This window comes from Antedon mediterranea, chromosome 4, assembly GCF_964355755.1.
Source record: "Antedon mediterranea chromosome 4, ecAntMedi1.1, whole genome shotgun sequence".
Lineage (NCBI taxonomy): Eukaryota > Metazoa > Echinodermata > Crinoidea > Comatulida > Antedonidae > Antedon > Antedon mediterranea.
Genome location: NC_092673.1, coordinates 26,536,901 through 26,553,133, shown reverse-complemented (window position 1 = coordinate 26,553,133; position 16,233 = coordinate 26,536,901). Strand labels below are relative to the sequence as shown.

At 32.0% G+C, this 16,233-nt stretch overlaps 1 protein-coding gene across 2 annotated transcripts in view; it reads right to left on the bottom strand.

The window, feature by feature from the left end:
* The window catches only part of LOC140047070 (short transient receptor potential channel 4-like), a 47,080-nt gene that overhangs the window by 22,184 nt on the left and 8,663 nt on the right, over window positions 1–16,233 (bottom strand). For both annotated transcript variants that reach the window (XM_072091880.1, XM_072091881.1), the window contains exon 2: window positions 14,913–15,098. In XM_072091880.1, coding sequence (XP_071947981.1) covers window positions 14,913–15,080 — 168 coding nt within the window. In that variant the 5' untranslated portion in view covers window positions 15,081–15,098. The remainder of the gene's footprint in view (window positions 1–14,912; window positions 15,099–16,233) is intronic.

Genomic DNA, 16,233 nt, shown 5'->3' with positions numbered 1-16,233 from the left:
TAGGAGTAAGATGGATGCAAGGTTGTCAATCCACCGATTACGTTGGTTTTGTGACGTTTCATGATATTAGGGGTTTCATGAACTTATGATCTACATTTTGATCGTTTCATGAACTTATGTACGAAAAGAAATATCGCAACCCGGCCTGCTTCCATAGATCATACATCTTTGTATCATAATGTGAAACTATTATTATTATTGTTACTGTCGTATTCATATTCGTTATTTATAAAATAAAATAAGAAGTTGTTTTAACATTTGGTTTTTGACTTAAGGGCCTAGTATCCAGTAAGAAGGCTGAATAATGACGTTGAATGACGTCAATGATATTGATAATGATGTTAATGATACTGATTTTTATAATGAAGTCAATGATATTGATTTGATTATGATGTCAACGTTAATAGTAATTATAGTGTTAAAAATATTTATTTTTGTTAAAGATAGAATGGAAATTATTATAATATTAACAATAATAATTAATAATTTTGATGATACAGTCCTACTGTCATTTAGGACAATCAACTTTATTTTTTAGTATGACGTCATACACAGATTGAATACAAACTTGATAACTTGCCAATTTGAACGTGAACTCATTTTCAATTAACTACAACAACATTTCCTCATTAATCTCCCATCGAATAGAAAACCATCAAATGTACTTACATAATATTTGATGTAACACGATTATAAATCATCGTTTAACTTTCATTACAAACTGCGGTGGGCAAAGTCGAATTAGGGGCTATAGGTTTTTTTTAAATACCCATATATATTATTACACAGTTATTAAATGGTACAGTGATTGAGTTTTCTACTAGGTAAAACTAAATGTCAAATTGGAATTTGTAATATCACTTCACGAGTATTTATGTAACACTAAAACGGGGGATATGCATGAGATTACGGCTTCCCAAGCTGTATGTGTATAATTACTGTTCGCGAGTTACATTATACAATACAGTTACAACTGATATCCAGGACTCTAAAAAAGAAGCTCTGGGTTGGATCAAAGCAATCTATCACCAACATTCTGAGCTCTGGAGATTAAAGGGTTTATCTGTGGCTGCGACACGATCATTTCCACGCCCATTTAACAGACAGGTAACTGTTAAATAGTACAGTACTGTTGGTATTTGTCGCAGCCAAACATAACATCAAAGGACTGTTACGAGTTCACTGTCTTGTATTGTTAGTTGGATAGCAGAAACACATTCTAAAGCAATGTTTAGGAGTAATACAATAATTCTAGTAAAAAGGATTGATTGATAAGATTGTCGAAACTACTATACTAATACTATACTGTACTGCAGTGAAACTAAATAAATGGGCATTGCAAAAGAAAGCTTGATAAAAACTATTAATTTAATATTGAAAGCAAGATATATTTGTCTTGATTTAATATTAATCGACAACTTGAAGCGTTTTCATGACAATAACGAGTTTTTTTTTTCAAAATCGATTAGTCTATATCTTTATTGCCCGTAAGCCTATTTAATTGTGTTTTTGGATTACCAAAGAGTTAAATGATATTATTTTTTAAATGATGTACTTGGAAAGATTGTAGTGAAAAAACACATTTTGAAGTCGAATGAAAGATTGAATAAACGATTAAATGAAAGATTGAATGAATGTAAGATTGAATGAATGTAAGATTAAATAAATGAAAGAATGAAATAATGAATAAATAAATGAATGAATAATTGAAAGAAAGAAAGCATGAAAGATTGAATTAAAGATTGAATGACAGATTGAAAGAAAGAATGAATGAAAGATTGAATTAAAGATTGCATTTAGATTGAAATGTTACAAAGTTTTGTAAAATATTACCAGATGAGTAACAGACATTGACGCGTGCTTCTTACACGTCGGTAATTTGTCTCGAATTACTAACGATTTGACAGTAATAATTATTATCCATAAGTATTATTTTAAAATGCAAAGTATCTTTAAATTCCACATACAGACATTGTGTCGGACTACCAGACTGAAAGTCTATAATTAAATATACTCAAGTATTTTTTTCCATTTTTTAAGGATTTTCAATTTCTCCTTATAGTCGTCTGCGACACCAAGAAAAAAAGGTTTGGCGCGTGGATAATGTTATCAACTGCAGTGCTTTCCTCGCAAAATTATTCCAACATCTTTATGTTGTTTTTGTTATGTTGCTGCAAGTTGATTCATACATGAATTATACATTTAATTTCAGTCATAATGATAACATAATTCTAATTATGTTCATAATTATTAGGCCTCGCTGATTAGTTAAATTAATTGGATTACGCTGCTGTTCTAGTGGTCAGTTAGAACTAACGGCCGCTTTCTACGTAAAAGATTAGAAGGAATTAATTATTTCTATTCCTAGGCTCCGTTTTGTTATATCTGTTACTTATACTTTAATTAGTTCATGCATATTATGAAATCCCTTGTCATTGTTGGCTTCCCACATGGATTGACTCTCAATATTATTCATAATTCCTCGACTTAATAAATAGTGCGCATGCGCAAAACTGAACGATATCCACATCCGCACGCGCGAATTGTAATGGGTATTTGCGCATGGGCAAACACCTATGAGCAATATGCAAATAATATACGACGTATTAACACATCAGATAAACCTATGTTATTGAAGGTATTGACATTTTAATGAAAACTAAGGTCTGAATAATTAAAAACTACCATTTCAACTCTTTGGTAGTGTGCTGGATATCTTTATAAATGGTAAACAGCGAATAAACATAATAGATTACAACACTATCTCAAAGGAGGCATTATATAAACGAGTAAATTAAAACAACACATCTTAAGTAACGTTAATCATTATGACCGGTATGATTACGAGCACTGTTCGAAAGACCGACGGTAATTAGAATTTTCGGCGGATGGTTTCAAACACATTTCACTAATGAATATTGGGGTAGGTGTGATTATTAATATAATTGGTACCGAACGCTCAGTAAACATATGGGATATTGCCATGGTCAAGTAATTAAAGAATAAAAGGTTACGCAATGATATGTACTGTAAGAATGACGATATTTTATTTAACAGTAGAGTTGTTTCCTTGGTTTACGAACCAAGATTCGTGGTCAAACTAGGCCTAACTTCCAGTAACCAATAAGGTAGATAATGGGACATATTTTTCCTAGGGGTGGTGACATTTTTCCTCAAATTCCAGTTCGACGGGATAGCCTACACCCCCCGCCACCAACAAAATAACTGTACGTCGTATAATATATCCACGAAATTGGTCTCACGAACTGTTAAAACAGATCTGCGGAACATTTACGGGGAATCAGCGTGGACCGATGACGTATTACGACGAAAATGTCATGTCATTATTAAAGCTTACATAATTATTATTAATATTATTGCAATTATTATATTTCGTGTAAAACCAGTTCATTTTGTGGTCAATGGCCGGATCTATCTATTCATAAGTTATTTCATAGAATTTTTCACGAAACACAATGACATATCACAAATGTTATGTACTCACGCCTATATCTATATCTTACAAATGTATTAATTCACGTGCCGTTATTCTAATATTTATTTGGTCATCATGCATAGACATTATAAACAATTATCCTGCCTAAAATTGTACCAGCATATTAATTTTGCTTCAATTAAAATTAAAACAAATTTGTTGATGGGTAACCTTTGTATATAGTAACTTTATCGCCTTTAAAAGAAAGATGACTAATAATAATAGACATGAAAATAATCATCGTATACAATCATATCCTGTATTGTTTCTACGTCTCATCTTCATATAGGCCTAACATACACTTTTGTTAAAGATATATTGTCCCCGTAAAAAAATAAATAAAACAATTTTTTGTTCCTGAATATGCCATTTTAATGTCACATAATAGTTATTCACTTTGACCAAAAACTAGATAGAAACACAATTATTTACCTGAAAAAAATTTAAAATGTAATAAAGGAAAAAAAAACTTAAATTGTCAGTCAGACAATAGTTTTTGGTTAAAAATAAACGTTTCTGGTTTTTTTATAAGTGAAATAATATTTTTTTTTACAGAAGTAAATAACTTTATGGCCTATTTAAAGTCTGATTTTATTAATCTTCATTTTTCATGTTTTTGGGGGACAATACATCTTCAACATGTTCTCATCATCATCATATATGAAGTATTTACGTCTAGCTTGTATTCGTATTACATATCGTATTAAAAACTACAATACATATAGTGCCACCATAATGACAAGTGTAAAGTTCGATCACGATCAGCCTCATCTGGCTGGATTTCTACTACCCACAATCCCTCATAGAGCAGTTATCATAACCATTACACTATAGTAGTTATGTGTATATAAATGGGGAGAGATAAATATAGATGGAGTTAATGCTAATCTTTTAAAACAGTTCTAAATCTAAGAATAAGCAATTATTAAAGATTACATCCTCACACGCTAGGTTTATTATAGTTTACATGGTGCTGCTGGTTAATGATAATACGTCATGTCATCTCAGTCAGGATAGCTTGCACTAACCGTAATTAAAATTGTGTGACTGAATAAGATACTGTAACAGAAGATTTCATATAATATATTTTAAAGCAATCCTGCATTCGCGCTATGGAGAGCTACGATCGCAACAATAATTGCTTCTTTGTTGGCTGTGTTTTGAAACTTGTAATTTTTTTTCCTGGTCTGATACCATGCACCGCGAAAGACACTAAAGTTTGGTCACAAAAAGAGGGCGGTATGATGACACAAGCTAATTAACGGTTATCTTAATGTTGTTGCCACTGTTGTAAAGATGCAATAAATATTATCATTAATTATTATGACAGTGTATAAAAAACAACAAGCCGATTTTCGTACGGTATCCTGACAATAAACATCCTGCAGTATCGTGTTTGCTGACAGAAACAGGCGCATACCACAGCATCTAACTTGTAAATATTTACACATAGCTATATTGAATAGAATTTATAGATTTCTGTATGTAGAACAAACAATTTAATAAAACAAGGACTACCTGTATCTTGCATGAAATATTTAAACAAACAACGTCCACTTTGTAAGTAACTGTTTTTACAATCGTCAGACGACAATTGATGGTTTGAGCTAATTAATTTATATTGATTATTTAAAGATAAAAATAATATGGAATATATTCTGAGAATCAATTTAGAGCAAAATAACAGTATAGTATAGTAATTATACATTCACATCTTTATATTACTAATATTATGGAAATAAAGTTCGATTGATTTCAATGAATACTACTTTTCAGAGCGGAAACTTAGCAAAAACTTCAAGCAATTGTTCACGTCACTAGTTTAATCAGGCGATTGAAGTCGTTTTAAAATGTCAGCCCTAATTTATGCATAGCAACTGTTATTGTCATATTTTTGCCCTCTAAGATAAAAAACCTTGTAGCATTTGGTGTGCGGATTTATAAAATCCAACCAGGCCGTTACTTGCTCGATCCAAGTGTCGTATTCTACTCTACCACCACCCTACAAACACTGCATTTTATGAGTCGAGTATCTTGTGATAAGCCTATATTTTATTATACTTTATCAACCACTCAAGTAAAGTGATGTGTCTTTTTTAATTCAGCTTACTACTAAGTTTATGATATTTTTGTTTAAAAGGTTAGCTCCGGGTTTAACATGTATATCATTTATTATAAAATATATAACTTTAACAATAACCCCACTTATTGAGTAATACTTCCATGACGTCATCATTTTACTTACACCAAAGTCATACTGTAGAACTTCACCGCTATCGAATATAAATTGGGTTACCCATGCTGTTGCCAATGCTTACACTTTATAATAAATAATAGAAACTACACTTTAATAGACGAATTAAAACAAAAGATTGAACTTTTGAAAAAATATAATTAGGTCTAAATTATTTTAATTAATTATAATAATATGGTAATGTTGTCACGGAATCGTAAAAGGTCAGTCACACAAACCTTTTAAGTATACCGATGCGTCAGTTAAAATTTAAACTCAAATCAATTATTAAAAACATTAACTTACAGTTTCGAACCCATCGCTATGTAAAATAGATTCCATCGCTATTTCATATTTTTCTCATTTCTTCAAACACAAGATTATTAATTTTACAATCATATTTTCCTTTTATCTTCAGGTTTAAGTAAGAACTTACTGGTCGAATTCCACGAGCCTTTTAATAAATGAACTGCAAATTCGGAAACATCTTTAGGCGCCCCTACCCATGTTTTATCGATTTTCGAAAGACACCGAACCAAAATGAAACCCACACGATTGTAAATTGTCTTATTTTATTTGTGCAATTAAATATCATAATACATCATACGGATGTTCAGACACTAATAAATAAACTTATGCGTTGTACACTTGAACAATAGACTTACGGTATATACCATTGATCAGTGTATCATCCTCTTTAAACAATACAGAAGTCCACGCTCTGATAAATTAATAGGCCTAAAATGTAGGATGAATTTAGGAGAAGCAATAAAAACACGTTTGCAATGGACTTTATTATTTATTTATCAGAAGATTCTTTCGTGTCAGTAGAACATAACATACATTGGCGTGCTCTAAAAATAATATACAGAATTACTCTTCCCTGATATAATAAAAGCGAAAATTACAAAACCTACCGTAAACTAGACCAAATTATACAATCATACACACATATACAAGGGGAAAAAGCTGTATAACATAACAAAGTGACTAATATTAGGTCTAATGGTGAATCCCGGGCAAAAAAATATCATATGATATAAAAATCTTTTTAAAACATAGATATACAAAAATATTTTATTAGTTACTCTCCTAACTAGAGGTTCGACCCATACAAAATGTTTACAAAATATATTCATACAGTAGTTACAATATATAAATACAGATACAAAAAGTTAATAATGGTTCACAATTACAAAACATCAAGTAGCACAAATTCTACGGATTAACAGTAACAGAGAGAAAAAAAGAATTCATATTAAGGCGTGAAAATGTTTTTCAATATTTCTGTCCTATGCTTCATAGCTTTAATTAAAAATTATTTACTATTAATATTGTCAAAAATAGAGCAAATTGTTTTGAAAGGGAACCTGGATACTCTTCACTTGCTGCAAGAACCGAAATTCATATCTGGATGGTTTTTTTTATTGCCTTTTAATCTTATTTTGTATGTATATTAGTATTACCAAAAATACAATTAAAACTATAACGTGTAAATTAAGCAATGCACTTTAAGAGTTCCATCTGACATACATTTTAACCCCTTTAATAAATAATAAATAAAATTATAAATAATTATTCAGGATCTATTTAAATATTTCTGGATGATAAAAGATTGATTTGTATTCCATATTTGTAAATATACAAATATTGACTCAAAGACATCGCAAGTGCTTTAGAAATTACAATAAAATCTGTAGTGTCTTCAAAAATGCATAAGCAAATGCACTTTGCAACCTGCATTTACTATAAAGAAGATGTAAATGTTTAACAATTACCGGTACATGTTTATTTAAGAAGAATATTATGAAAATCTGCGATTTCATGAAAGATAAATTTCAGAAATAGGAATACCAAATTGACTATCACAACATTAGACGAATAAATGATTATTGATTTTACGGCAAATTGTATTATTTTTAAAGAAGAAACCTACATTTTGTAATGTTAACACTGTGATGACCTACATTCGGTATCGTTTTAGGGCGCCCTCTTTAAATTCGGGTTGCGTAACTTGCATGCATTAATTGTCAAACTCAGTAAGTGTAAAATTGCTATAGGAATATAAAGGTAGATTTGTATCGTACCGAACTATATGTTTATACATAAGTTTAAAATGTACCTATTATTCAAAACTGTAAATACGTTTACAGGTCAACGGAACAACCGCCAACATACAGACAGTTACCGCGCTTTGTATTTTTCTAAATTAATGAAATCTAATTGGTCATCAGGGCCTACGAAAGCTCAGCCAACTGTTGAACCAGCACACACGGGCTAGATGTGTATGATGGTCCCCCATTTTTTTAAAATTCAAATTCAAAATAACATTTGTTTACTTCCTTTTAAGATTTAAATAATAATGGAATAAATAAGAAATAACATATAAAAATAGCAGTAAATCTGGGGGAAAAGGAAGAAGGCAGGATCCCAGAAAGATACAGGATCTTGAGTCGGGGTCTGCCTGGGACACAAAACGAAGAGACAAACAATTTAAATGTTATATGCCTACAGCCAGTAATACGGAGATTGTTTAACGTGCCGATGTAAACGGTGGCTTACGGTTTGCGGTACCACTGCTTTAACCGCGCGACCACTCGCTTTAGCTTTATAAAATACAAGCGTAATAAAAGCTACGTAATTAATGATAGAGTCCGACTTAAAAACCCGAGCACGTCAGGCCATGACGTGATAATTGCTGGCGATATTATGCAGATTAAAAGCTAACTCTGTGATTATTTGATTTATTACAAACAAATATTTATGATGTTTTGGTTTTAGCAATGAATAGTGAGTTTTTGTAGAATATTGAATTAATTGAAACCTTTTAATTTTTATTGGTAATTATTGAGTGAAAAAGAGAGCACATTAATGTATATATGTTTAAAGCATAATACAATAATCCTATATTCATGATATATAGAATGTATCCAGATACCAGCTTAATAAAATGTCAAAATAGATTAATTTGCCGGATAAAAATTGAAAACAACTATTTATTTTCCTAAAAAAATCCTTTTTGGCAAGCACGACTCGTCAACTGTCATTTTTAGCTTATATTTGTCTACTACACAGGCTAGTCAATCTAGCAAAAAAAACAGCCCAAAGTGAAACAAATTGCAAACAGAGATTTTTCTTTTTTAAATGGTCATATATGATGAGGAGATCAAAATTTGAGCATCACACCTCTGTCACTCATCCCAATGATATGCAAATTAGCTTAAATATGCAAATTAGGGTGAAATTACAAGGTTACCATATCTCAAAAACTACTAGTCCGAGAGAGTTGATTTTTTCACTGATCTATTTAAAATGTATATATTTATATTTACTCTAATGAAACATTTTACGAAAAAATGACCGGAAGTACAACATTTGACCTTCGACCCCATTTCTCAATGTTTGCATATACAATGTGACTAAAATGTCTGTAGAGACTTTATTTTGCCCTCAAATGACCCAGACATAGGTTCATAATAGCCAGCATAGGATCACTTTGTAATTCCCAAAATCACACCTTTGTCACACACCTCGAAAGTATGCAAATTAGTAGTACAATTTAAATAAAATATGCAAATAAGGGAAAAAAATTACAGTTGTCCTATATCTCGAAAACCACTAATGCTAGAGAGCTGATTTTTTCACAGCCGTATTCAAAATGTACATATTTCTATTTGCTCCAATGAAACATTTTACAAAAAATTGACCGGAAGTATGACATTTGACCCTCGACCCCATTTCTCAATATTGCATATATAAATGAAACTAAAATGTCTGTAGAGACTTTGTTTTGCCCTCAAATGACTCCGATACAGGTTTCTAATAGCCAACATAGGACTGTTTAGTAGATCTCAAAATCACACCTGTATCACTCACCTCCAAAGTATGCAAATTATTAGTACAAGTTACATGAAATATGCAAATTAGAGGGTGAAATTAAAGGTTCCTATATATCGAAAACCACTAAGGCTAGAGAGTTGATTTTTTCAATAACTTGTTCAGAATGTACATATTTATATTTACTCTAATGAAACATTTTACGAAAAAATGACCGGAAATACAACAATTGACCCTCGACCCCATTTATTAATGTTTGCATACATAATGCGACTGAAATGTCTGTAGAGACTTTGTTTTGGACTCAAATAACTCGGATACATGTTTCCTATAGTCAGCATAGGACCGCTTTGTAATTCCCAAAATCACGCCTTCGTTTTGGCATGGTTGGAATTCCCTTTTTTCGTATTAGTTTATGTACAGCGCTTAGAGGTTACACAACATTAGGCGCTATATAAATCCAGGATATTATTATTATTATTTCTCAATATTTGCATATAATGCAACTAAAATGTATGTACAGACTTTGTTTTGGCCTCAAATGACTCGGATACAGGTTTTATATAGCCAGTATAAGTCAAGCACCTCGAAAGTATGCAAATTAGTAGTACAAGCTATATGAAATATGCAAAATTGCAAAATTGCAAATTGCATTATGTATCTCGAAAACGCTAATGACCGAGAGAAAGAGATATGGCAACTTTCTTGTACTACTGATTTGCATACTTTCAAGGGAAGTAACAGAGGTGTGATTTTGAGAATTACTAAACAGTTCTATGCTGGCTATAGAAAACCTGTATCTGGGTCATTATTGAAAAAAAAAAATATCGAAAGTATGACAATTGACCCTCGAACCTATTTCTCAATATTTGCATATAATGCAACTAAAATGTATGTACATAATTTGTTTTGGCCTCAAATGACTTGGATACAGGTTTTATATAGCCAGTATAGGATCGTTTAGTAATTCCAAAAGTCAAGCAACTCGAAAGTATGCAAATTATTAGTACAAGTTATATGAAATATGCAAATTACAGCCTTATGTATCTCGAAAAACGCTAATGACCGATAGAGATATGGCAACTTTCACCTCTTGTACTACTAATTTGCATATTTTTTAGGGAAGTAACAAAGGTGTTATTTTGAGAATTACTACAGTTCTATGCTGGCTATAGAAAACCTGTATCTCAGTCATTTGAGGCCAAAACAGTCTGTACAGATATTTTAGTTGAATTATATGAAAATATTGAGAAATAGGGTCAAGGGTCAAATGTCATAATTCAATCAAGACAATTTTTGCATAAAATGTTTCATTACAGCGAATATAAATATGTACATTCTGAATCAACTCTGAATTCAAATCAACTCTCTAGCATTAATGGGTTTCGAGATATGGGAAGACTGTAATTTCACCCCTAATTTGCATATTTCATGTAACTTGTACTAATAATTTGCATACTTTCAAGGTATGTGACAAAGATGTGATTTTGGGAATTACAAAGAGGTCCTAATGCTGACAATAGGAAAACTGTATCCGAGTCATTTGAGTCCAAAAAAATTATCTACAGACATTTTAGTCGCATTATGTATGCAAACATTGATAAATAGGGTCAAGGGTCAATTGTTGTATTTCTGGTCATTTTTTCGGAAAATGTTTCATTAGAGCAAATATAAATATGTACATTCTGAACAGGTTTTTGAAAAAATAAACTCTCTACCTTAGCGGTTTTCGATACATATAGGAACCTGTAATTTCACCCCCTAATTTGCATATTTCATGTAACTTGTACTAATAATTTGTATACTTTGAAGGTGAGTGATACAGGTGTGATTTTGAGATTTACTAAACATTCCTATGTTGGCTATTAGAAACCTGTATCCGAGTCATTTGAGGGCAAAACAAAGTCTCTACAGACATTTTAGTTTTCATTATATATGCAATATTGAGAAATGGGGTCGAGGGTCAAATGTCATAGTTCCGGGAATTTTTTTGTAAAATGTCTCATTACAGCAAATATAAATATATACATTTTAAATATTTTAGTGAAAAAATCAACACTCTAGCATTAGCGGTTTTCGAGATATGGCAACGCTGTAATTTCACTCCCTAATTTGCATATTTAATATTACTTGTACTACTAATTTGCATACTTTCGAGGTGCGTGACGAAGTTGTGATTTTAGGAATTATAATACAGTTCTATGGTGGGTATTGAAAAACAATATCCAAGTCATTGAGTCCAAAATAAAGTCTCTACAGACATTTGAATCACATATTTATGTAAATATTGAGAAATGGGGTCAAGGGTCAAAATTTGGTACTTCCGGACATTTTTATGTAAAATGTTTCATTAGAGCAAATATAAATATATACATTCTGAACCAGATTGTGCAAAAATGAACTCTCTACGATTAGTAGTTTTTAAGATATGGTAACCCTGTAATTTCACCCTAATTTGCATATTTAAGCTAATTTGCATACCTTCGGGATGAGTGTCAGAGGTGTGATGCTCAAAAAATAATTACCTTATCATATGTAACCATTAAAAAAAAAAAAAATCTCTGTTTGCAATTTGTTTCACTCAAAATGCTAGATTGACTAGCCTACTAATATATATAATCAGTGGAGGAAATTTAAGATCATGTTATAGGACGTACACATGGAATATATCCTCCTGGAGCTTAAAAACGGGAAAGACGGAAAACAACACAGACAACATAAAATAAGCAAAATCGAATAGAAACCGACGATTACGTCATTGACATATTTTTATTAATGTTAATTATGATCAAGGTACTAGTTACGCCATGTTATGACGTCACTCGATTCCTCGACACAGAGATTTTTATTAGCGGATTCTAGGTGCATGCAGCACACAGTAACGTCTGTCTGCAATAGTGTGAATGGTACCTTATTTGCACACTAAAGCTTGGTTCCCACTAGAACGTAACGCAAGGACGTAAACGCAACGCAAGCGGTTTAACCAATGACAAGTGAAGTTATAGACAGTTAGCAATCACAAGCGAATAATCCATCGCTTGTGATTGGTCAATTCACTTGCGTTGTGTTACGTCCTTGTGTTGCGTCGCTAGTGGGAACCACGCTTAACGTAACGTTACTTTAGGGTAAAGAGACAAACCAGTACCTTCACCGTGGGAAGCCCACCTTAATTTTCGGGACGTTGAAATACCTAACTTCGAAGCTGTGCATATTTTCATATTTATATTATAATTGTGTGTATTTTGTATGTTGTCTGTACGTTTTACTCAGTATTGTATTTTGCCAGTGGAAGATGAATTTCCTTTTGTTAAATTTTACAAGGAGAACAATAAAAGTTTTAGTTATCTATTTATAAATGTAGGATGCCACTGTGGTTGTGCTGCTTAGATATCGTATCTCTGTCTGAATTGTATTGTAACCTATATGTAATTAACATTTGAATGAAACGTGTTGGTATGACGATTGAAAGAATGACGTAAAACAAATTTATGTACATTTTAAAATTATGAAACTATTTTTTTAGTAATTGCAAACTAAATTAGTGGAATTTGATTTTTTTTAAACGTAGGCCTAAATATGTACACTATGTGATGTTCCGTACTAGCTTTAATTAGGTTACACATTTGACACTTTCAAAGGTAAAAATGTGCAAAGATAGTGCATAAAGAAACGTTGGAATTAGGCCTACTACACAAAATGAAAACGTACCGAATCTATTCAGATTCACACGCTATACGGTATTTCGATGCAATTTCTTTTTTACCGAATAATACGGTATTCCTAATATACACTATACGGTATTCCGAAGCAGACACTATATCGAATCATATAACCATGGACCTATAAAGTATAGGTCCATGATAATATAACTACGGAATTTCGACGTATCGCTATGATACGGGATAGAAACTGCATGTTGAACGATAGTGGATAATGATGCACTAACAGTGAAAATCTGTGTATTAATTTGGCGCTAATCATAAATGTATAAGATTATATACATTTTTATTGTACACATGTGTCATATTTTTATGCGTTTGGTACGATGAAACGATATTGGTATAAAAGATCATATTTATAATTATACAAAAAGCTGTGTGTTTTTCGGAAGACTTTTGGTATGCTTTATCATGGATGAAAAAATAAATTATTATGTATATATATTTGTTTCTGGCTGTTATACTTTATCGTTTTGATTTAGCTTTTCGCTTCTTTTATTTGTATTTGCATGAAGATCCAGCCACTGATACCCACATCATTGTCATTTTTCAGTGCTTATTTTATTTGTATCTCCATTGAGATCCAGCCACTGATATCCACTGCATTGTCATTTTTTTCAGTGCTTATTTTATTTGTATCTCCATTGAGATTCAGCCACTGATACCCACATCATTGTCATTTTTTCAATATTTTGCCGATATATTTACATATTTTTTTTATATATTATTTTTTCCTCCATATAAATAACTGGAAAGCACAAAATGATTAATATGATAATTAGTTTATATAGATTGTCTTGTTTTCACAGTTTCATAACTGTCCTTGTTATTGATAATATTCATTAATTGATAGACCAGAGGAATTTCTACATCAATATTTGCTGTCTGGTGAGTACAAAATTGTTGTAGGCCTACAATACATCAACATTGACATTTTGTTTGTTAAATCGCGCGCATAATTTAACGATGGTACATTAAACCAAAACAAACTGTTTAATAATATCGAAAAGGCAAGCCAGACTTGGACGGAAATTGTGGATCAATAAATATAGGAGTTAATAAACCGATCAATTGGCCTATTTGGCTTTAAAGAAAAACAAAAATTGTAGCAAAAAAAAAGAAGCGTGGGCGAATATTGATGTAGCGCTCCCTCTTCGTCACAAGGCCACTGGCACTTGGGGCTTTACTTAAGTGTGGGGGAGGGGGATATTCCGTATGAAACGTCACTGCTAATGACGTTTGATGAACTAAATTCCAAGAAACATCAAGCATATTACTGATGACGAATACCTTTTGGCCACGTGACCAAAAGTGCGTTCATGAATAGCATTCAAACTATGGACAAATGTCAATAACCTATGTGTCAAATGTCTTTTCTGTGACGATGACATCACTAGCAATGGCCAATGCAACAATGGACCATATGGGAACACAACAATGGCGTTACATAACCGGAGTTGTACTGATATGAGATTTAAACTACATTTGAAGAGCCACCGGGGTTGTGGCGGCATACGGAATTACTATATTTGATAACAATTTCGTTTATGTTGAAGGAAAAAGGTTAGTTGAAACTTACTCAACGGAATTACGCTTGTATAACTATGAAAGGTGTAGGTCTACTTACTCTGGATCCATGAGAGCTTTTCCTTGAAATTCCAGAAGCCGAATTACCGGACATAGTCCTTCGAACAGAAGATCTTTTGCTGGCGGTTCCATCTGCGTTTAGACCTCCCTCATTCGCCCGCTTGTCCCGTTGATCCTTTTTGTCTTTAAGCGATTTGTTTCGGAACATGGTTACTCAAAATTGCATCTGAAATAAAAATATAAGATGTTTTTTTTAATCAATAATTACCACAATGCCATTCCAAATGAAGTAATTATATTACAATAAAATTAAATTTTTTTTTAGTTTTCAAGAACTAAGTATGCCGAATCTTCCATGACTTAAAAAAAAAATAAAAAAATAACCTTAATAGAAATACTAGAAAAAGAAAGACGGCAGGAAGATTAATTATGGTTAGTAAGAAAGATAATGATTATAATAAAGCTTGGATTTCACTTGGATTTACGCGTCATCATGAGATGATTTACGCGTCATCATTAGATGATCTACGCGGCATCATGAGATGATCTACGCGGCATCATGAGATGATCTACGCGTCATCATGAGATGATTTACGCGTCATCATGAGATGATCTACGCGTCATCATGAGATGATTTACGCGTCATCATGAGATGATTTACGCGTCATCATGAGATGATCTACGCGTCCTCATGAAATGATCTACGCGTCATCATGAGATAATCTACACGTCATCATCGCGTCATCATGATTGGTCCAATTACTTGGCGTGATGCTTAAGTCCTTGCGTTGCGCCCTAGGGCTTAAAGGTTGATCAAGAAAGAAACAAAATCATATGTTACTTTACCTGATATATGCTATCACAGCTTTAGCCTTCGATTATTATCCGGAACTATGATACATATCGTAAACCGCGTAATTACTTGTATTTTACAACCGCACTTGTAACCAATCACGTACAAGACAGCCTTAATAACCATGGTTATAGATTAATATTATTATGGATATTATTAAATTAAAGCATGATGCGATTGTTTGGTTTATAATTGACTTATTATATCCCCAAATTCATTGGAGTAGACGGTAATGATGCAGCACTAATACTGTTGCTTATGATTGAGACATTTCTTATAATATCATTCAGTTATCTTAATTACAAACGTATAGTGGGCCTATTAACACAAATACAAGATAATTTAGTAAACTCCCTTGGCGAATCAATAGAAAATGACTCGGTTTAAATCAAAGACGTAATACCTTATCTCCTATGTTCTAAATTTGGTGTTCCTTACCCAAACGTTTTTATATATTTCATATACTTCACTTTACTAATAACTTATATAAAGTGGAGGAGCCTTAATA